Source organism: Aythya marila (assembly GCF_965140915.1).
Source record: "Aythya marila genome assembly, chromosome: 14".
Lineage (NCBI taxonomy): Eukaryota > Metazoa > Chordata > Aves > Anseriformes > Anatidae > Aythya > Aythya marila.
Genome location: NC_139055.1, coordinates 4,427,426 through 4,443,849, shown reverse-complemented (window position 1 = coordinate 4,443,849; position 16,424 = coordinate 4,427,426). Strand labels below are relative to the sequence as shown.

The 16,424-nt window shown below is 41.1% G+C and overlaps 1 protein-coding gene across 1 annotated transcript in view; it reads right to left on the bottom strand.

Moving 5' to 3' along the window:
• The window catches only part of TENM2 (teneurin transmembrane protein 2), a 782,568-nt gene that overhangs the window by 122,340 nt on the left and 643,804 nt on the right, over window positions 1–16,424 (bottom strand). Inside the window, exon 11 of the mRNA XM_082771651.1 lies at window positions 4,755–4,877. Coding sequence (XP_082627777.1) covers window positions 4,755–4,877 — 123 coding nt within the window. The remainder of the gene's footprint in view (window positions 1–4,754; window positions 4,878–16,424) is intronic.

The window sequence follows — 16,424 nt, the reverse complement described above, 5'->3', positions numbered from 1 at the left end:
TTTTCACATTCCTGTGGATATGCTTCACAGGATTCGCTGTTTTCAGAAACAAAAGTGAATCAGAATTGAAATGAAATTGAGAACTGTTAGTTCACAGCATTTAACAAAGAACAAATACATACCAGCATGGATTTCTGCATCATCTCTGATGCTATATGCAGTTCACTAAGTAGCTTTGAACACAGCAATTCATACTATTGCTATCAACACAGTCACAGTAAGTTAAAATACCTCCTCCTCTGTTCTAATGAACTTAGACAAATACTTGGCTCCTGCTAAGACAGCCTTGAAGGACCCTGGTGTATTGTCAGAAGACCACAGCTGCCACCCTTCATAGGGTCCATATTTCTATTTCTGCTTGCTAACATGTTAATTAAGAGCTACATTACATTAGCCACATAACTACTTAATAAGATTAATCCACCTGGAAAATGATGGCATGTCTTGATTAAATTGAATGAACATAACGGAAGTGACATTTAAAATACATTGATTGTTATTACATTTTGATCATCTGTTTCAAGGCGTCTGAAAGGAAATAGTTGAAAAAAGAGTCGCGTTGCTTACATTATTAATGAGGTTTCAGGACTTTTTTTTTTTTTTTTGTAATGTTTTTATCAACACACCACTGAAGTCCCTCCATTTGGTCCTGAGTCCTTACACCACCTGATGAGAATGACTTGGTTTCCAGGTTTCAGCATCAGTGTTCCTGGCATTCAAGTCAGGGCCTAATCTATCTGCACCTGAACCCCAGCTCATCAATATGTAAGAGTGGCAACTATTCCCATTTAATGTATTTCTTATTCCTTTAATGCTGTCTGTCTACTGCTTTGATAATAAAGTATCTGAACCATTAGAAAAACATTGCTGTGTGCAAACTGAAGTGTGACTAGGAACTGCAGCAACAGGAAGAGGGAAAGACACCCCTTTCTCAACGTAATTTGGACAGCACTGAAGACGATCTTTACAGCTTCACAATGGCTGCAGAGTCCATATCTATGCAAAGCAAATTTCTGCCACATCAGTAGAATTCCATATTTCCCCTCCCTAAATCGAATGGATTTTAGGCATTCATCTCAAGCAAGTAATTTTAAACCATCCTCAGCAAATAGTGTAAAATTTAACTCCAAATTTAAATTTCTTCATTTTATTACTGCCATTACATATGCTGAATTAGATAACTGGAAACTAGTATTTTTCATTAACTGTAATTGTATTTTTGAAATCCACATGCTGTGATAGACTTAGTAAAGATCTCATAAGCTGAGCACGAACCTGGATCAAGCTGGCTGGTCCAAAGAGACACATGCACTAGATTATGTGAGTATCAGAACACGCATTCAAATCTACCTTTTCCAATTAATCATTGTATTTATAGTAACCAGAATGATCTTTCAGATCCACAATCCGTGCCTATAATTGTCTTTGGTGTCTTTTCAAACGCTAGTTTCTAGGATCAAAGACCACAATATTTACTGTGCTTTTCAGCTTTGTGAAACCTTCATTTAATGAATCATTAAGTTTAAAAATAGCAAATCAATTTTTATTTATTTATTTATTTATTTTTTAAGTAGCAGAAAATCTGCTGAATTTGTGAAAACACCAAGGAAAATATGTCAAACAAAAAAGAAAAATCTCTACACTGAAGTATTCTTTACTCAGGTTTGCAGCTGGAGCTAGTTTGGATATTTTCACGTGAATAGCACTTTATCTTAGGTGTCCTCTGAAATGATTAAAGTTGACTTTTATAGTATATTCTGTCAATTAGAAAGGAAACTGCACATAGCTAGTCACATATTTTATGGAAATATGTGTCTACCCTACTACATAACTTTAAATTTAGAATACAGTCTTGGCATACACTAACATAAATTAGGCATCTAAAAACTCCGTAAGGTCATCTAGTTCACTTGTTTGTGAACAAACAGTTATTCCCAAACATGCTCTTATTCTTTTTCCTCATCTAGATTTATTACGCCAAAATTCTAATACTATCCTTATGTAACTGTATCAGACAAATGGGCTTCAATCTTGGATATTATTTTTTTTAATATCATTATTTATCTCATCCCTGTAGCAATTCCACGGCAGTGCCAACTTTTGTTTTTATAATGCACTATGAAGGAATCCGACCTTGCCACTTTTATTAAGAAATGAAATTTTATTTACTCTTGCCAATTAATATAAATCTCTAGTTCAGCACAACTTTGAGAGGCTAAAGGCAAAAAAAGGTAACTTGTGCTTTGTTTACAGTCAGAGCATGGTGGACTTCACTTGCAGTTTTACAGCAGAACTGAGGATTTTTCTGCCCATTGCAACTTGCCTGTTCCTTTCAGACATCCCCAGTATCAGCAAGATGTAGCATGGAATTACAAAAAAAACCTGCAATTGTGTTAATAGTGAATTTTGTTTTTATTATTTTATTTTATTTGTATTTATACGTAGTAATAAAATATTTTACATTTTCTTTGTATTGCATTTTTATTATTTCTTGCAAGAATTCAGTCTTTTAATAAGGAACAAGCAGAAGAAATTGAAATATGACTTTTTTTTTTTTTCCTTTCTAAATTGCTCTACTTTAAAATGCCTTACTTGCTGAGTAGGCACAGCTTGCGTTTAAGTGGCCGTTTTCAGTCGAGGGGTTAAAGGTTTCTTTGGGAGACCCATGTTTTGAAAAGAATGGCTTCATCCTGAGCTGTGTCAATTATAAAAAGGTCACTCTCCACAGCCAGAGCCCTGAAAATGGTTGTTGTGTTAAAAGCTGTCAGAGGCTTTCCTAAAAACTGCTGGGATAGCAATATTAACTTGAATGTAATAAAGGGAATGGTGAGGTTAAAAAAAAAAAAAAAAAATCAGCTGCTATGAGAATTTCTGTTTTAGACATTCCTTGTGTTCACCCAAGCCTGTCATTCATATTATTCCATTGTGGAATATTATTTGCCTAAATATTGCTCTCCTTCTTCTCCAAAATTATCAACTTTTCAGCAACCTTCTACAAAATGTCAGAAGAACACTTTTCCAACACGCTCTGCTGAAACCTAACTGTGGCAATTTCAGACATAACCAGTGGTTCCGTCTCCTTGTCTCCTCTACAGGAGGTTACCGCTCCCCAAACAGCCAGCACTGCAACCTCTTCTCATGTGCAAAGCTAATTAGAGCTGGCTTGGGATACACTGCCAGAATTTGCACTGAAGTGCCCCAGGCAGATGAGCACATTCCAATTCAACAGTTCTGCTGCCCTATATTTGCACAGAGATGGCAACAAAAAGCTGCAGGGGAGGGAATTTGGAAATGTGCTAAACACTGCAGTTGTCTGCTAAGTGACCATAATTGAAGTCCTGAGCACTTCAGGTTCCTGCCTAAAACCATAGGGTCTCTCACCTGTGCACAATCTGGAAGAGGTTCTGCAGTAATATAAATATTCTCCCTTGTACCTAGGGATGTGCTGTTCATCCACTGTGTGACCTGTGGTCAGTCAGAGAGGGAAGCCGAGCCAACAAGCCACTGCCTGAAAATCCTGTGTTTTGCCATGAATAGCATGTTGAATTTCAACAAAAGAAGGAAGCCAAAATTAGGCCCTCCACAAAAAACACAATGATGTAGAGGTGCAGCAGCATTATTTATTGAAAATGAAAGCAAATCAATAATATGTAAAAGGACCAGGTACACCAAAGAACTGAACTTAGCTTTCCTCCCAACACTACCTTAACTGAAATTCTTCCAATGCACCCGATGCAACTATCCTGTTTCAGCACTTGTTCAGCAACTTGACACTTGATTCAGCAACCAGGAAGCAAAACATAAGCCACAGGTGCTGAAAGCAAGGCGATGCTCAGCTCTAAACAAAACTCTTCTGCTGACCAACACCAAATGTTCTTACTTTTCTTCTGCTTCAGCCACCCCATCCCACCCACACAGCGCACCAAGGCTTTGAGTAATGGAAAGGTTCAGTTCTGTCCTTGTCACTGCTGCTGTCCCAGTAGTAACCAGGGGAAGCGTTATTGCTGTGTAGCAAAGAAAATACCTTAGCTTCACCATTAAAAAGCATTCAATTTACATGATTAAAATCTTTTTTCGTGAAAACATATTTTCTTGGTTTTTAATGTATACTTTTGTAGTTTAAGAAAGCACTTGTTCCCAGATTTTTCCTCATTCTTCTCATTGCCCTGTATCTTAATTCTCTACTAGCACATAGTTTTCCTTCAGAAAAAAATAAAATAAAATTTGTTGCCTACTTTGCTCATACTAAAATAACAGGACAGGTTATTTACTGTGGGTCAAGTTCTGCTGTCCTTGATTCCTTGATGTCCTTTCTTTACAATTACAGCTGAGAAAGAAAAAAAAAAATACAGAAGAGGGGTTTTGTCCTGGCTGAAGGTTCTCACCTCTCCCAGGCAGTACAAGGTACTTCTCCCACCAAGTCATGCTTTTTTTCATTCTTCGGATATCTGCAAGCTACACATGGCAACAGGACATACCGTACCCAGTAACATGTACCTGGACTTTTGACTGAGCCCTTCTTCATTGGCGTCTTAGGGAGCGGCACCCCGTTAGCAGACGAGGCTCTCGGACTCGGGATTTTATACGCTCGTGCCCGGAGGGACAAAGAAAGAGCAGCCGTGCCGGGCAGCAAACCGCCAGCAGCGCTAAGCACGGCCGCAAAAAGTCTTCGCACGCACCTCGGGGGGAGAGCGCATCCTAAAAACCGCCCGCAGGACGGAGCCGGGAGCCCGGAGCTGCCGCCGCCAGCTCACCTCTGCCTCCAGATGGCATCGTCGCTGCATCCTCCGCGCCCGGCAGGCCCGGCCTCATGCCGTTGTTGAAGGTGTGCCCGTCGGCGGGCTGGAGCTGCCAGTTGAGCCCGAGCAGGTGCATCGCTGCCGGAGACACAAAGGAGGAGCGGTGAGGGCAGGGCGCACGGACGGGGCAGGGGGCAGGGGGCAGGGGCAGGGGCAGGGGCAGGGGCAGGGGGAGGCTGCGGCGGGTTCCTGCGCGCTGCGTTGGGAAACCGCCGTAGAGCTGCCGGGCCCCGAGGGATGCCAATGCCCCGGGAAAGACAATAAAAATCCAAGCACAAAAGCCAACCCCAAACTTACAGAAATCTGTTCTGTTCCCCACCCCCCTACCCTGGTTACCAGAGCTTCCAAATCATCGAAACGCAGGAGGAAAGCTGCTCACAGCCCCAGGCACCAAGGCAGAGGTGAGCATTTTGCTCAGCCCTGGGCAGCGTGTCCCACCTCTCTGATCCGCAAGCTTGGGACATGCTCCTTGAAACAAAGCAGGCCTGCAAATACTAACCCAAGCTTAAATAACGTGTGGTAAGTTATATATTGATTGTGAAATAAGCCTCAGCCCTGCGTATACTAATGGCATGTCATTATTTCATGTTTATGACAACGTATTTAAACCAACAGATTCAATAGCTTTGGTTTTAATTTTGCAGATTACGCTTCTCTGACAAATCCAGGTCTCCGCCAGTCCTTTGCCATCGCGATTGGCTCGAATCCAGTGCATGAAACTCCGAGCTGGGGGCTTCCCCTGGGCTGCAAGGTGCTGCAGCCTCCCACTGCCCACCAGCAGACCCTGGGTACAGCCACGGAGCCGCTCGAGATCACCGAGTGGGAGAGGGGCCCCGGCACCACCTCGGCAAGGGCATGAGTTATAGGCACAGTGGCAGGGGCTAATTGAGTAAGTCCTGTGCATAATGCATGAGACTTGACAGGTCTGAATCACTCAGCTGGCGGATTTATGTGCATCTTCACTTTGTATAAACAAGCTACCTGAATACATCTCCATACTTTCATCATATTATCACTGTGGCATCCTCCCAGCAGAGAGGAGCGGGGAAGGGAGGCCTGGAGAGATCACAGTGCTGTTTTTATTCACTTTATGGCCATCACCAGCACTTGTTCTGCTTACACAGCCTGCCCCTACCACAGGGCATGGCATTTTCAGGGATGCAGTACAGTGGTGTTAGAGGGGCACATTGTCAGTTTTGTTATCAACAACATAATTATGGGGACCCTTAAAACTGTTCACTTCTGCAGTGTCAGATGCGCAGATCAGCAGGTATCTTGCATCTCCCTACAAGCAATTGAGGAAGAGCTGGTGTGGGCACAAACAGATTGTCAGTGGCAATGGCCAACTGATCAGACATTCAGCATCAGGGATAAGTAAAGAAAAACGTTACTGCAGGAATTGCAATTCACAATGCTCGAGACATCAGGCATTTAAGTTTACATACATACTCTTAAAAATGAAGAAAATAAAAAGAAAGTGCCCTTACCACACAATCCATCCTCCCCAACAGGAGAACTCCTTCAACACACAATCTATGCTGAGTTCAACCTCCACGTTTTTGGCAGAAGCAGCTGAGACGCAAGACAGCTTTCCTAATGTCACCTGCCCTTACAGACGTACCTACAGACCTAGCAGCTATCCAAGAACAGTAACTAAAATGAGGAGACAACATGTGTGAAGAGAGCAGTTGCCAGATTAAGCATTCATGCTGAATTTGCAGTATTTTTTCTATTAGGAGAATTAGGAGTATTTTTTCTATTAGGAGAGAAAATTGGAACATTAGGAGAGACATTGGAACAGGCTGCCCAAGGAAGTGGTGGAGTCACCATCCCTGGAAGTCTTTAAAAGACGTTTAGATGTAGAGCTTAGGGATATGGTTTAGTGGGGACTGTTAGCGTTAGGTCAGAGGTTGGACTTGATGATCTTGAGGTCTCTTCCAACCTAGAAATTCTGTGATTCTGTGATTCTGTAAAATGGAAAACAAAGCATCTGACTTTCAAAAAACCAAAACCAACCAACCAACCAAAAGTATGAACCAGTAAAGAATGTTTAGCTGAGTAACTACTCCAAATTTACTTCCAGGGAATGTTTCCGAACTCTTGGAAAATAGACAAAAAGTTAAGGGATCAAATCTTTTATTCAATTACAACTTTTTTGCTTTGCCAAAACAAACATTTTAAAGGGTTTTCTGTCTAATCTCAAGCAATTAATTGTCTTTTCAGCATGGCGAAGTTCAAACAACAGACAGGTCCCATGCTTCTGCAGGCTCTGCCTGGCGAGAGAGCGATGGCACTGGTGCAGCGGAGGTGAGGAGCGCAGCACCTGCACACTGCAGCAGCTCCCCACAGTGCAGGTCAGCTGGGCCACTCTGTTAAGCAACATGAATTTCAGAGCCCCCCGATGAAAACAAGTCATAGAGAAAGAGACTGTGTTTTATACTCTGAGCATGTCTATTCAAAGTTGCTTCTTTTTTTTTTATTTTTTTTTATTGCAAGTGTAACCGTAACTGTGGGCCATTTGAAGAGATGAAGTTCTGTTGTTTCAGGTATGAACCATTCCTTACAACATGGAGATAAGGAAAACATAACCAACAGTCTGTCCAAGTGAATTATAGTTGCTATCTTATAATTACCAGGTAAATTTATACAAGGAATTAAGAAAGATCTTATTAACATGGTATTAAGACAAACTTTGATCCACCTGCTTCCAAGTATGCCACGATCTCATTAGGAACTCCGCTGCTCTGTGTCTTAATCATAGGCACACGTTAGGCAGGCGCAATTACAGCTCCTTCCTCACGGGGCAGGGATTTGCACGTCTGCTGCAGTACCCTGCAGAGCCCAAGAAACACCGAGGACCCGGCACACAGCTCACCTACCCATCACTGGAGCCGTGGGCTTCTCCTAAAACAAGAGCACAGAAAGCACGCCCCAGGGGCCGGTTCATACCCCATACAGCTACCCCTGGCAGCAGCCAAGTAGCTACAGCAAGGAGCTACCTACTCTCTCCTGCTGCAGAATGGCATGAGATGGTGAATTTCTATGATTAACCTTCTGTTCTGTTAATCAAACAAAACCGCCTCCAGCAAAGGAATAAGTGGAAGCCCATTTAATTAGAAAGACTGGGATCCACTCAGAAGCCGAGTGCATGTGTATCAGAAGGAAAAAATGGGCTTGTGAATTTTGTTTCCATTTCCTATTGTGGTTTTGTATGTTTGCTTGCTGTTTCAGACTATAACTAAGTAATCTGTGATGCTGTGACTTGGCCCTCGTCCCTGGCTCTGCTCCTTGCCAGGCCCTGACCCACTTTCTGCTATGCACGCTCCCCAGCCCGGTGTGTCGGGACACTCGGCTGGGTTCACGTGCTGAGAAACACCCTGAGGTCTGGCGGGCTGACAGTTGGCGCGGCTCCCAAATGCCCAGCAGATCATCAAGATGAGCACTGAGTCTCCCAGACAGCCCACTTAAACCTACTACAGGAGCCCCATGTTTGACTTACAGATTAACCTGTCAGGGAAAAACACATCCCTCCAAATTTAAAACACAAGTGCCACTTGATGTTATGCATACTATACATTTATAAAATATATTTCAAAGAGCGCTCATGTATGTTTAGTAGGTATATATCTCTAGCTCTTTGTTTTTTCCCTCAATGTTTAAACACATGTTCCAATTTCTTACTTTGAATACCTGATTTTTAACCACAGAATTTGTCTCAGTTTATCTGGTTCATTTAACACTAACACAAGTAACTCAGGAGGTCGAATTGTGCATTTATATTCTCCAACAATGAGACAACAGCAACACGTGAAATTAAACCATTGAGATTTAAGGTAAAAAACAAAAAGAAAAAAAAAATCAACCTCACCACAGCAACACAGGCACCTACAGTGAAAGCACCTCGAACTGGCAGCTCACCCTGCATGCCCATCGAGAACAAAAGCAGAGAACTACTTTATCACTAGAGGTGGTGGAGCTGTCAAGCACCAATCTAAGACTTACATAAGATAGAGGTTACCAGGGTGAATCACACATTATTTTAAGAAATCCCAAAAGGTACACAAATCCACAGAAAAATGTCAAAATTTGCATGAAAAACTTTCTTGAATGTTCTCTAAGACTCAGCAGTGGCTCAATTTCATCTTTTGTTCAATTTTCTCTCTCTTTCTGGCCACGCACCAATATTCACTGCAGCCAGAGGTCAGCCTGATGGGCATTCTCCAAGCTCAGAAAGCTCGCTGTTCTCCCTCCGTGCTCTCCTGACTATCCCAGACCACGTGTTGCTGAAATGAGAGACTGAGCGTCTGCCAGTAGGCAGGACACCATCAGGTTCTGCACTTGGACCTTCACTCGGTGGGACTCCTGGAGCCAGAGACTCAGGGCAGAGACCAGTGGTCACCGTGCTTCCGTTCCCCCTGCATCTTCCCAGACAAGGACTGGGAGGCAGGCACCACGGCCTTTGTTAGGAAATCCAGTATTCCCTCAGGGACTCCACAAATTGGGAAGATTACAAAAGCGGCCAGAAAGCAGAGTGTTTCCACGCATTAACTTTCCAACTTGCTGTGCTTACTGAACAGCCCTCAAGCACCTCACCCTGAACTACTGCCTTCCAAAACGAGCCCATCAACCTGTGTGGCACTCCATCAGCATACACACCTGGGCACGATATTTTGGTACCTGCAGCCTCTTCTCATGTGAGGAAGAAATTGGTCTACATCATGAGCAACGTTAGAAAATGAGCACCAAAAGCACATTTGCTTTATGTAGGTTATTCTATCAGAGGGGAGTGGAAACACTAGAAGCTTCTTTTCTCACCAGTTAGGAGATGAACAATGAGGTAACTCGTTATTCCAGTATACTTAATTAGTCTTGAGCGACATCAGTGTGATTTCCAAATCAGGCCTAATGAATCACAGACACGATGAAACAAAAGGTTCCTAATCATTCTTAGCAGCATGTAATTTTATAGTGTATATGTTTAAAGAACTATCTGCACATCCGTTTTTTATTATATTACAGTGCATTAAAATACAGATTATATAGAATAAAAATGGATGTGCAGATAGATATTTGTACACACATTATAGAGCACTAAAACCATATATGGGCCATGTAATTGCACAAAGTGAAATACACTTAGCATTTTACACTTCTTGGCACTTACAGATGGGTTACCCAGATAACTTGACAAGAATAAATGTATTCCCCCCAAAATTAATAAAATAATTAAATGTTACTGCATGCATGAGTATCTTGAGGAGTGATTGTCCTATAGGCTTACTAATCAACAAATGCAGTAAGTATCAGGCTACTGGTTCCACGAGCTGCCAAGAGAGCACAACTCCATCCTCCTCTACCCAAAGTGATCTTACAAACACCATCTCAGTAAAACCTGAAAATTTGGTGCCTCCCTCTGTGACATAAGCAGAAGGCAATGGAGCCAGACTGCTACTTCTGTGCTCTTTGCAAGGACGGTGCTTGCTGTGTTCGAGGGGAAGGCGCGGTGCCTCCCTCCGTGCCGAAACGCCAGGCGCGCTCGCTCTGCTCACCAGGGAGACGCGGCAGGTACGGCGCCATTCTGCAATCACAATGGAGAGCAAAGTTGACTTCAACAATCCTACACATAAGAAAGCAATCCTCAGGCAGAATTTCACCCTCAGCATGTAAACCCTCTTAGACAATAAATTGTTTAGGATGGGGTTTTTGCTTTATGAAGCATTTCTAGCCCCAGAAGCATTTTATAAAAATACCGTAAAGGAGTTATGAATGGGTGCATTGTTATAATCAGCAGCAAAACGGCTGCTGGGATTTATTAATTGCTTTCTTTTGAATAAATGTTATTGAAGATGAAAAAGGAAATGGAAGAAGGGCTGTAAGATGCTTGTCACTGTGTTCATAAGGAAGAAATAGGGGGACCCAAAAAACACTTTTTTTTTTTTTTTTAAATTGGCCACACACCCCCTCCAAGCTAACTCATTTCTTTCCTCATGTATGTCAGTAAATTGAAAGGAATGAATTTTCAAAGCACAGCATGAAAGATATGCCCACAAATCCCATTAGTGGTAATATGATTTGTCTGCTTATCTGCCATGCAGTGCTTTGAAAGTTCACTCCTCTATGTCCAACTTCAGCCCTTCTGCTTGCAAACACTTGAAAAGCTTACATGCGCTTGTGATTGCTTTTGCGGGTGGTGGTGAGGAACAGGAGAGGACGAAGACCTGGCTCCCAGCTCCAAGAGTGGCAAGAGGCAAGCAGAGCTCCAGACTGCAGGACAGCACTTGTACCTTGGCTGCTTCTTAGCTGCCCGCTCACCGCTCTGACTGGGACTGAGAAAAAACTTCCTTCACACTGACTTTTCCCTTTTCAACCCTCTTTACTGAAATGTTTAGATTTTGTGCCACTTTCCAAGAGAACTTTTTTGTCACAAGAAGGATAGCAGCATTGCATGCTACCTTCAGAATCTGGAATCTCACAACACAGACCTTAAAAGAGAAGCAGGGTACAGGGCACTATTCATTTATTCTTGTGACAGGCCTTAGATTGTGAAGAGCACAGAAAACTGGCACAAGATTAATCAGTTCCCAAGACTGTATAAAATGAACTTGCATCTTACGGCAATTTTAAGAGCCGAGGCTGAAATCTTTTTGGTCTTGCATCTGATCTAGATGCTTGTAACTAGTAAGAGGAGCGTTTATTTTTGTTTACCTAATATAGCATCTTTCAGCCCGGAAGGTCCCAGCTCACATTACAGAATATCCACTTCACCAGCATTGCCAAAACACTGCCACTGTTAAAAAGGGCTTAAAATAACAGGAAGGGGTGCTCGTGACAAAAAACACAATGGAAACCCTCATTTTTCAGAGCAATTGTGAACATTTAATGTTGTTACAAACCAAATTGAATCCAATTCTAATTTCACACCTAAAAGACGCTGCTATCATGAATAAGGTACTCAGCTCATCTCTATTCTTCTTCCAAGAGAAGGAAGAACCTGGCTGAGAATTGAAACTGCCATTTCAAGGAACACAGACCTACATATACTCTCTCAAATCACTGATGCACGCACTTACAAGAATTAAAATATACATCTTGAATAACTGCTTTACCTTTAATACTAACCGTAACCGCAAGGCATATCATGTCAAACATTTATTAGACTACTTTCATCTTTCAAAACTGCAACCACCCTAATCTCTACAAACATGTTGAACAAGGCTCTCATAATCAAACTTGTCCAAAGCACTCAGACCTTGACTCAACCTCTGATTGTTATCTGTATTGATAAGAAAATAGTATTTAAGTTTATTATTCTTTTGCATGCATTAAATGAAATTGAAACGTGTAATTATGAGCAGCCAGATTTCTGTCCTTAGTACAAATACCACATCCCATCACAGACTATATTCTTCCTTCAATAGAAATAATACAGAACAGACTGTTTACATGACTGTAAAACATGGCATGAATGATAAAACTTAAGGTTTTAGTCTCTACACAAAATAATTCTTGGATTTAGTAGTTTATTACAAAGAAGAAAAAAATCAGAAGACAGAAAGCAAACATGATTTCTTTCCCCAAAGCTTCTCACTCATTTTCAACATTATAAACTGTTTACACTTTCATGATATGATTCAAAAGGAATATATAAACATTGCCCAACTTGTATCTTGATATTAAGATAAAGGTTATAGATTATATTTAGCATCTAGGCAGAATTAGACTTTGTATGTGCCTTGCAAAGCTGACATTATTACGGTATTCTGAATTACAAGTCCTACTGATTCAGAATAGAATCATGTATGAAAATTAAATATACAGTATTTATCATATGTCTTATACAACCAGATGGGCTTTAACTACTATTCCTTTATTTATTTATTTATTTATTTATTTTAAATCTAGAAACTTTTTAAAAAGAAGCAATTTGAAAATCGAATTTTAGTTAGAGCAGCCTCTGGACTCTCTTCAAAGGGGCACCCCTACAGCCCCCCCACCTCCGCTACCACAACCTCGCCATGGAAGCCCAGAACAATTTTTGAGAAAGCTTGTTTTCCATTCCCCTTATGTGACTTCTATTAACCGTTTCCCATAATAGGTTTACTATAACTGAGATTATATTGTGTTTTTAATCTTACACCTGTCTTATTCTTAGCAGATTTCCACACATGAGGCCTGCTTACTTCTCCTTCGCAGCACCCAGCAATGCAGGACTGGCTGCCTGCCCTCCCACACCCATGCCTTCTCAGCTGCAATCTGGAAGTCTAGAGCAGGCAAGAAAATGCAAGCTGCAAATGAGGACATGACTGTAGAGAGATCATAGCAATATGGAAGTACATTAAAAAAAAGAAAAAAAAAAAAAAAAAAAGAAATCAATGACAAATTTATATGGTGCTGGGATTTTAGTTTTAGATCACTTTGAGCTGCAGCAATATACATTTTACAATCACCGTGTGGGTGAGTGTTAATACAGGATTAGCTGCTGCATCACCGAAACATCCCATTTCACAATTTCAGGGGCCAATACAGCACCGAGGAGAAGCTTGCATATCCATTTCAGTCCAGAGAAACAAACACGAGAGGGCAACAGTCCACATCGGTCCATGTCAAGCACCGTGCATAATGGCAGATAATTAAAGGTAATTTGGCCACCTAAGCTCTGATTCATCCAGGGAACACCCTAATATATGTTTATATACTTAATTACATATTAGTGATTTTTACTACTTTTATCTTTTACACGTGAAATTGAATTTATGAATTTTTAAGAGACTAGCTCAATTTGATCCTCTTCTCGATACAACAAAATCCACAGAGGAGACGATAAAAATCTCTGTTACAGATGGAGCTGCTGTCCACAACAGCAAAATGGAGCCAGCTTATTGTGCAGAGCATCCGATACATGATCATCTTAATGAAGCTTTGCGCCTTGCATACAAAGAGGCGAAGAAGCCAGTTCCACAGCCCGAGGTCAGCAATGCAGAAGGCTCATCGCCAGCCAGTTTAGAGCTGTTTAAAATCAAGGCCCATTGTAATCAAGGTCAAAACTGTCACTGACTTCAGGCGAGGGAGCTTTACTTCAAAACTCTTCTGTTTAAGTATCTCAGACTGTAAATATCGTAACCATGGCTGAAAAAATGGCATTTTCTACAGGCAACAGCAACGTAGCCCATAAAAAGCTTTACCCTCCAAAGTCAACAGCTTAAAGTGCATGGTGAATTGGAAACAAGAGGTAAGGTGTTAGCAAATGCACCCGCTGTATACAATTAATGAATCAGAGAATAAAATATGAGCTAGATTAAACACCCGCAAAGACATCTGACCCCAATGATAAACTCAATTACATATACTTTATAAGGCATAACTGAATTATGTTAAATGAGTAATAAAATAAATTTTAATCTAAGTGACAATATTACTTAACAGTACCAATTAAGTAACCAGGGCTTATCCTTCAAAAACAAGCTTACTTCTGATGCAAAGGGCAAAATGCAGTATGTAGTAACTAGAACTACCCATTAGCAATTAGCAGCTAGCAAGCAAGTTCTATTTTTCGTTTGGTCTGTAACACCAGGATGGCCAGCAGCCAAACCAGGATTACCTATCTTTTTTCCTTGACTGAAGGAACAGTAAATTATATATTAAATCAAGCAAGCAAACAAGCAAAAACAAACCACCACCCTATCTTCAAAATCCATCTAGCACTTCAACCATACTTTTCACTGTTAAATTTATTTTCCTTTTATTTTTCAGAATTTCCTTCATCTCAGAAGCAGGTATCAAAGCTGCTCCTCAATGACTTATACAAAAAATGACAAGAAACTCCACCGTGTCACTGTACCTGACAAGTTTTTGCAGCCTATTTACTTTCTTTCACAATATTTCTAATATTTAAGTACCCAGAAAGTGCTACAGCAGAGATTTTTTTCCTATTAGTTTCAATTTTAGGAAGATGCATTTGATTTTATGGTCTAATAGAGAAGATCTGCTTCTGTCTACTGCAAGTGGCTATCCATACTAATTAGTGAGAAATCAAATACACATGACCTTTATTTTGTAAGGATATGAACAGAAATTAAAATCAGGACACTACCAAACTTGTCCACAAATCTCTACAAATCTCGCCTTCTAGAACAGCTTTAAAGAAATCTGTGGTAACACGGAGTTATTTCACCAATTTTCAATTTAAGTGTGATTTTGACATTTTACTGACTGCATTCTTTTAAAAATAAACAATGGTATTATATGAGTGTCATGTAAATGCAACTCAGGGTTGTCATCGGTTCATAAAATTATTTCAGAAAAACTGTTGACATCCTATGTTTTTTGCAGCATTTACATAAACTGCAGCTCTCAATCCATTCTTGAAAAGTAAGTATTTTAGCATTTGCATTCAAGTCCTCAGAGGTAAATTTTCCATTCATACACAGGGATTAACAGATTTCCATCCCTACACCGCATTACAGAATTTTATGCAAAAGCAGCTCGCCTTTGTAGAGGACCACAGGCCTCTGGGATGAAACAGTCTCTGGAGTACCGCATTGTTAGCGCTCAGGTTACAGAAAGCACCATGAAAAAACAGCTTTCACACTGCGCTTTCTGAAACGCGGTATTACCCGGTGCAGTAAGTAATGAAGCCGAAATGATCAGATATTGTTGGGAACAATACCGCCGGCTGCACTGTACCGGTGAGGTCCGGGAAGGAACGCATTATGTTCTGCTGCATATTTCTGAGCCAGACCTACGAGGTTCTTTGAACCTTTACTAAACCAATTTTGTATTTGAAATATTTTCAGAACTTATCTCCCCCATTTTAGCACGGCAGACACAACACACTTGCTCGCTCCCGTCGGGAACAATGGGAGGGACTGAAAGAGCAGCAGCCAGGCACTCTCATTGAAAAAAACAGAGGATGCTGCAATAATTGTCCTGAGAGGCTAGAAAGGAAACAAGACTCTATGCTGACAGCTTAGCTCAGCGTGAACTCTCATTTTTCACATGGAGCTAATTAAAACCCAAAATTAGTTAAATATGGAAATGACACTTGCAAGCACTTTAGCTGAATTCTGGCAAAATCCCTCTAGAGTGCTGCGACACTACCTGCTGCTTCAAAACTCCCCAACTGAATTTCACAGTTAAAAGGCTGAGCAAAGGGAAAGTTATTACAGAGATTTCCAATTCAAAATGTGTCTGTAAAATTCCAAATTAAATTTCATGGTAGCCCTTTCAGTAACTAGGGATGTACTGTGCAGTCCAACGATACGGTGCTCAAGTAACGTCCCTGCATGCATTCTCTGATTATCTCACCTTTAGGCACTGTGCTGGTTGTGCCAGAACCGTGGAGCTCACAAGGACACCGGCACTACAATGCTACAGAGATAAGGCATGTACTGCTACACTGGTAGTTATTTGGAAAGCACGGACACACAGCGCATAAAGGAATTGCTTTCACAGTTTAACAGCAGAAATCTCAGAAAACCAGAACCCAACAACCAAAATATTTTATGCCTCACGATTTTAATTTAAATTTGTGAGTGCTAAACAGATATGCAGAGAAGGGTCTATAGTGCAATAAATTACCCTGCATATATATATCAATGCTTTACAGGCAAGGTAATAATAAAAAGC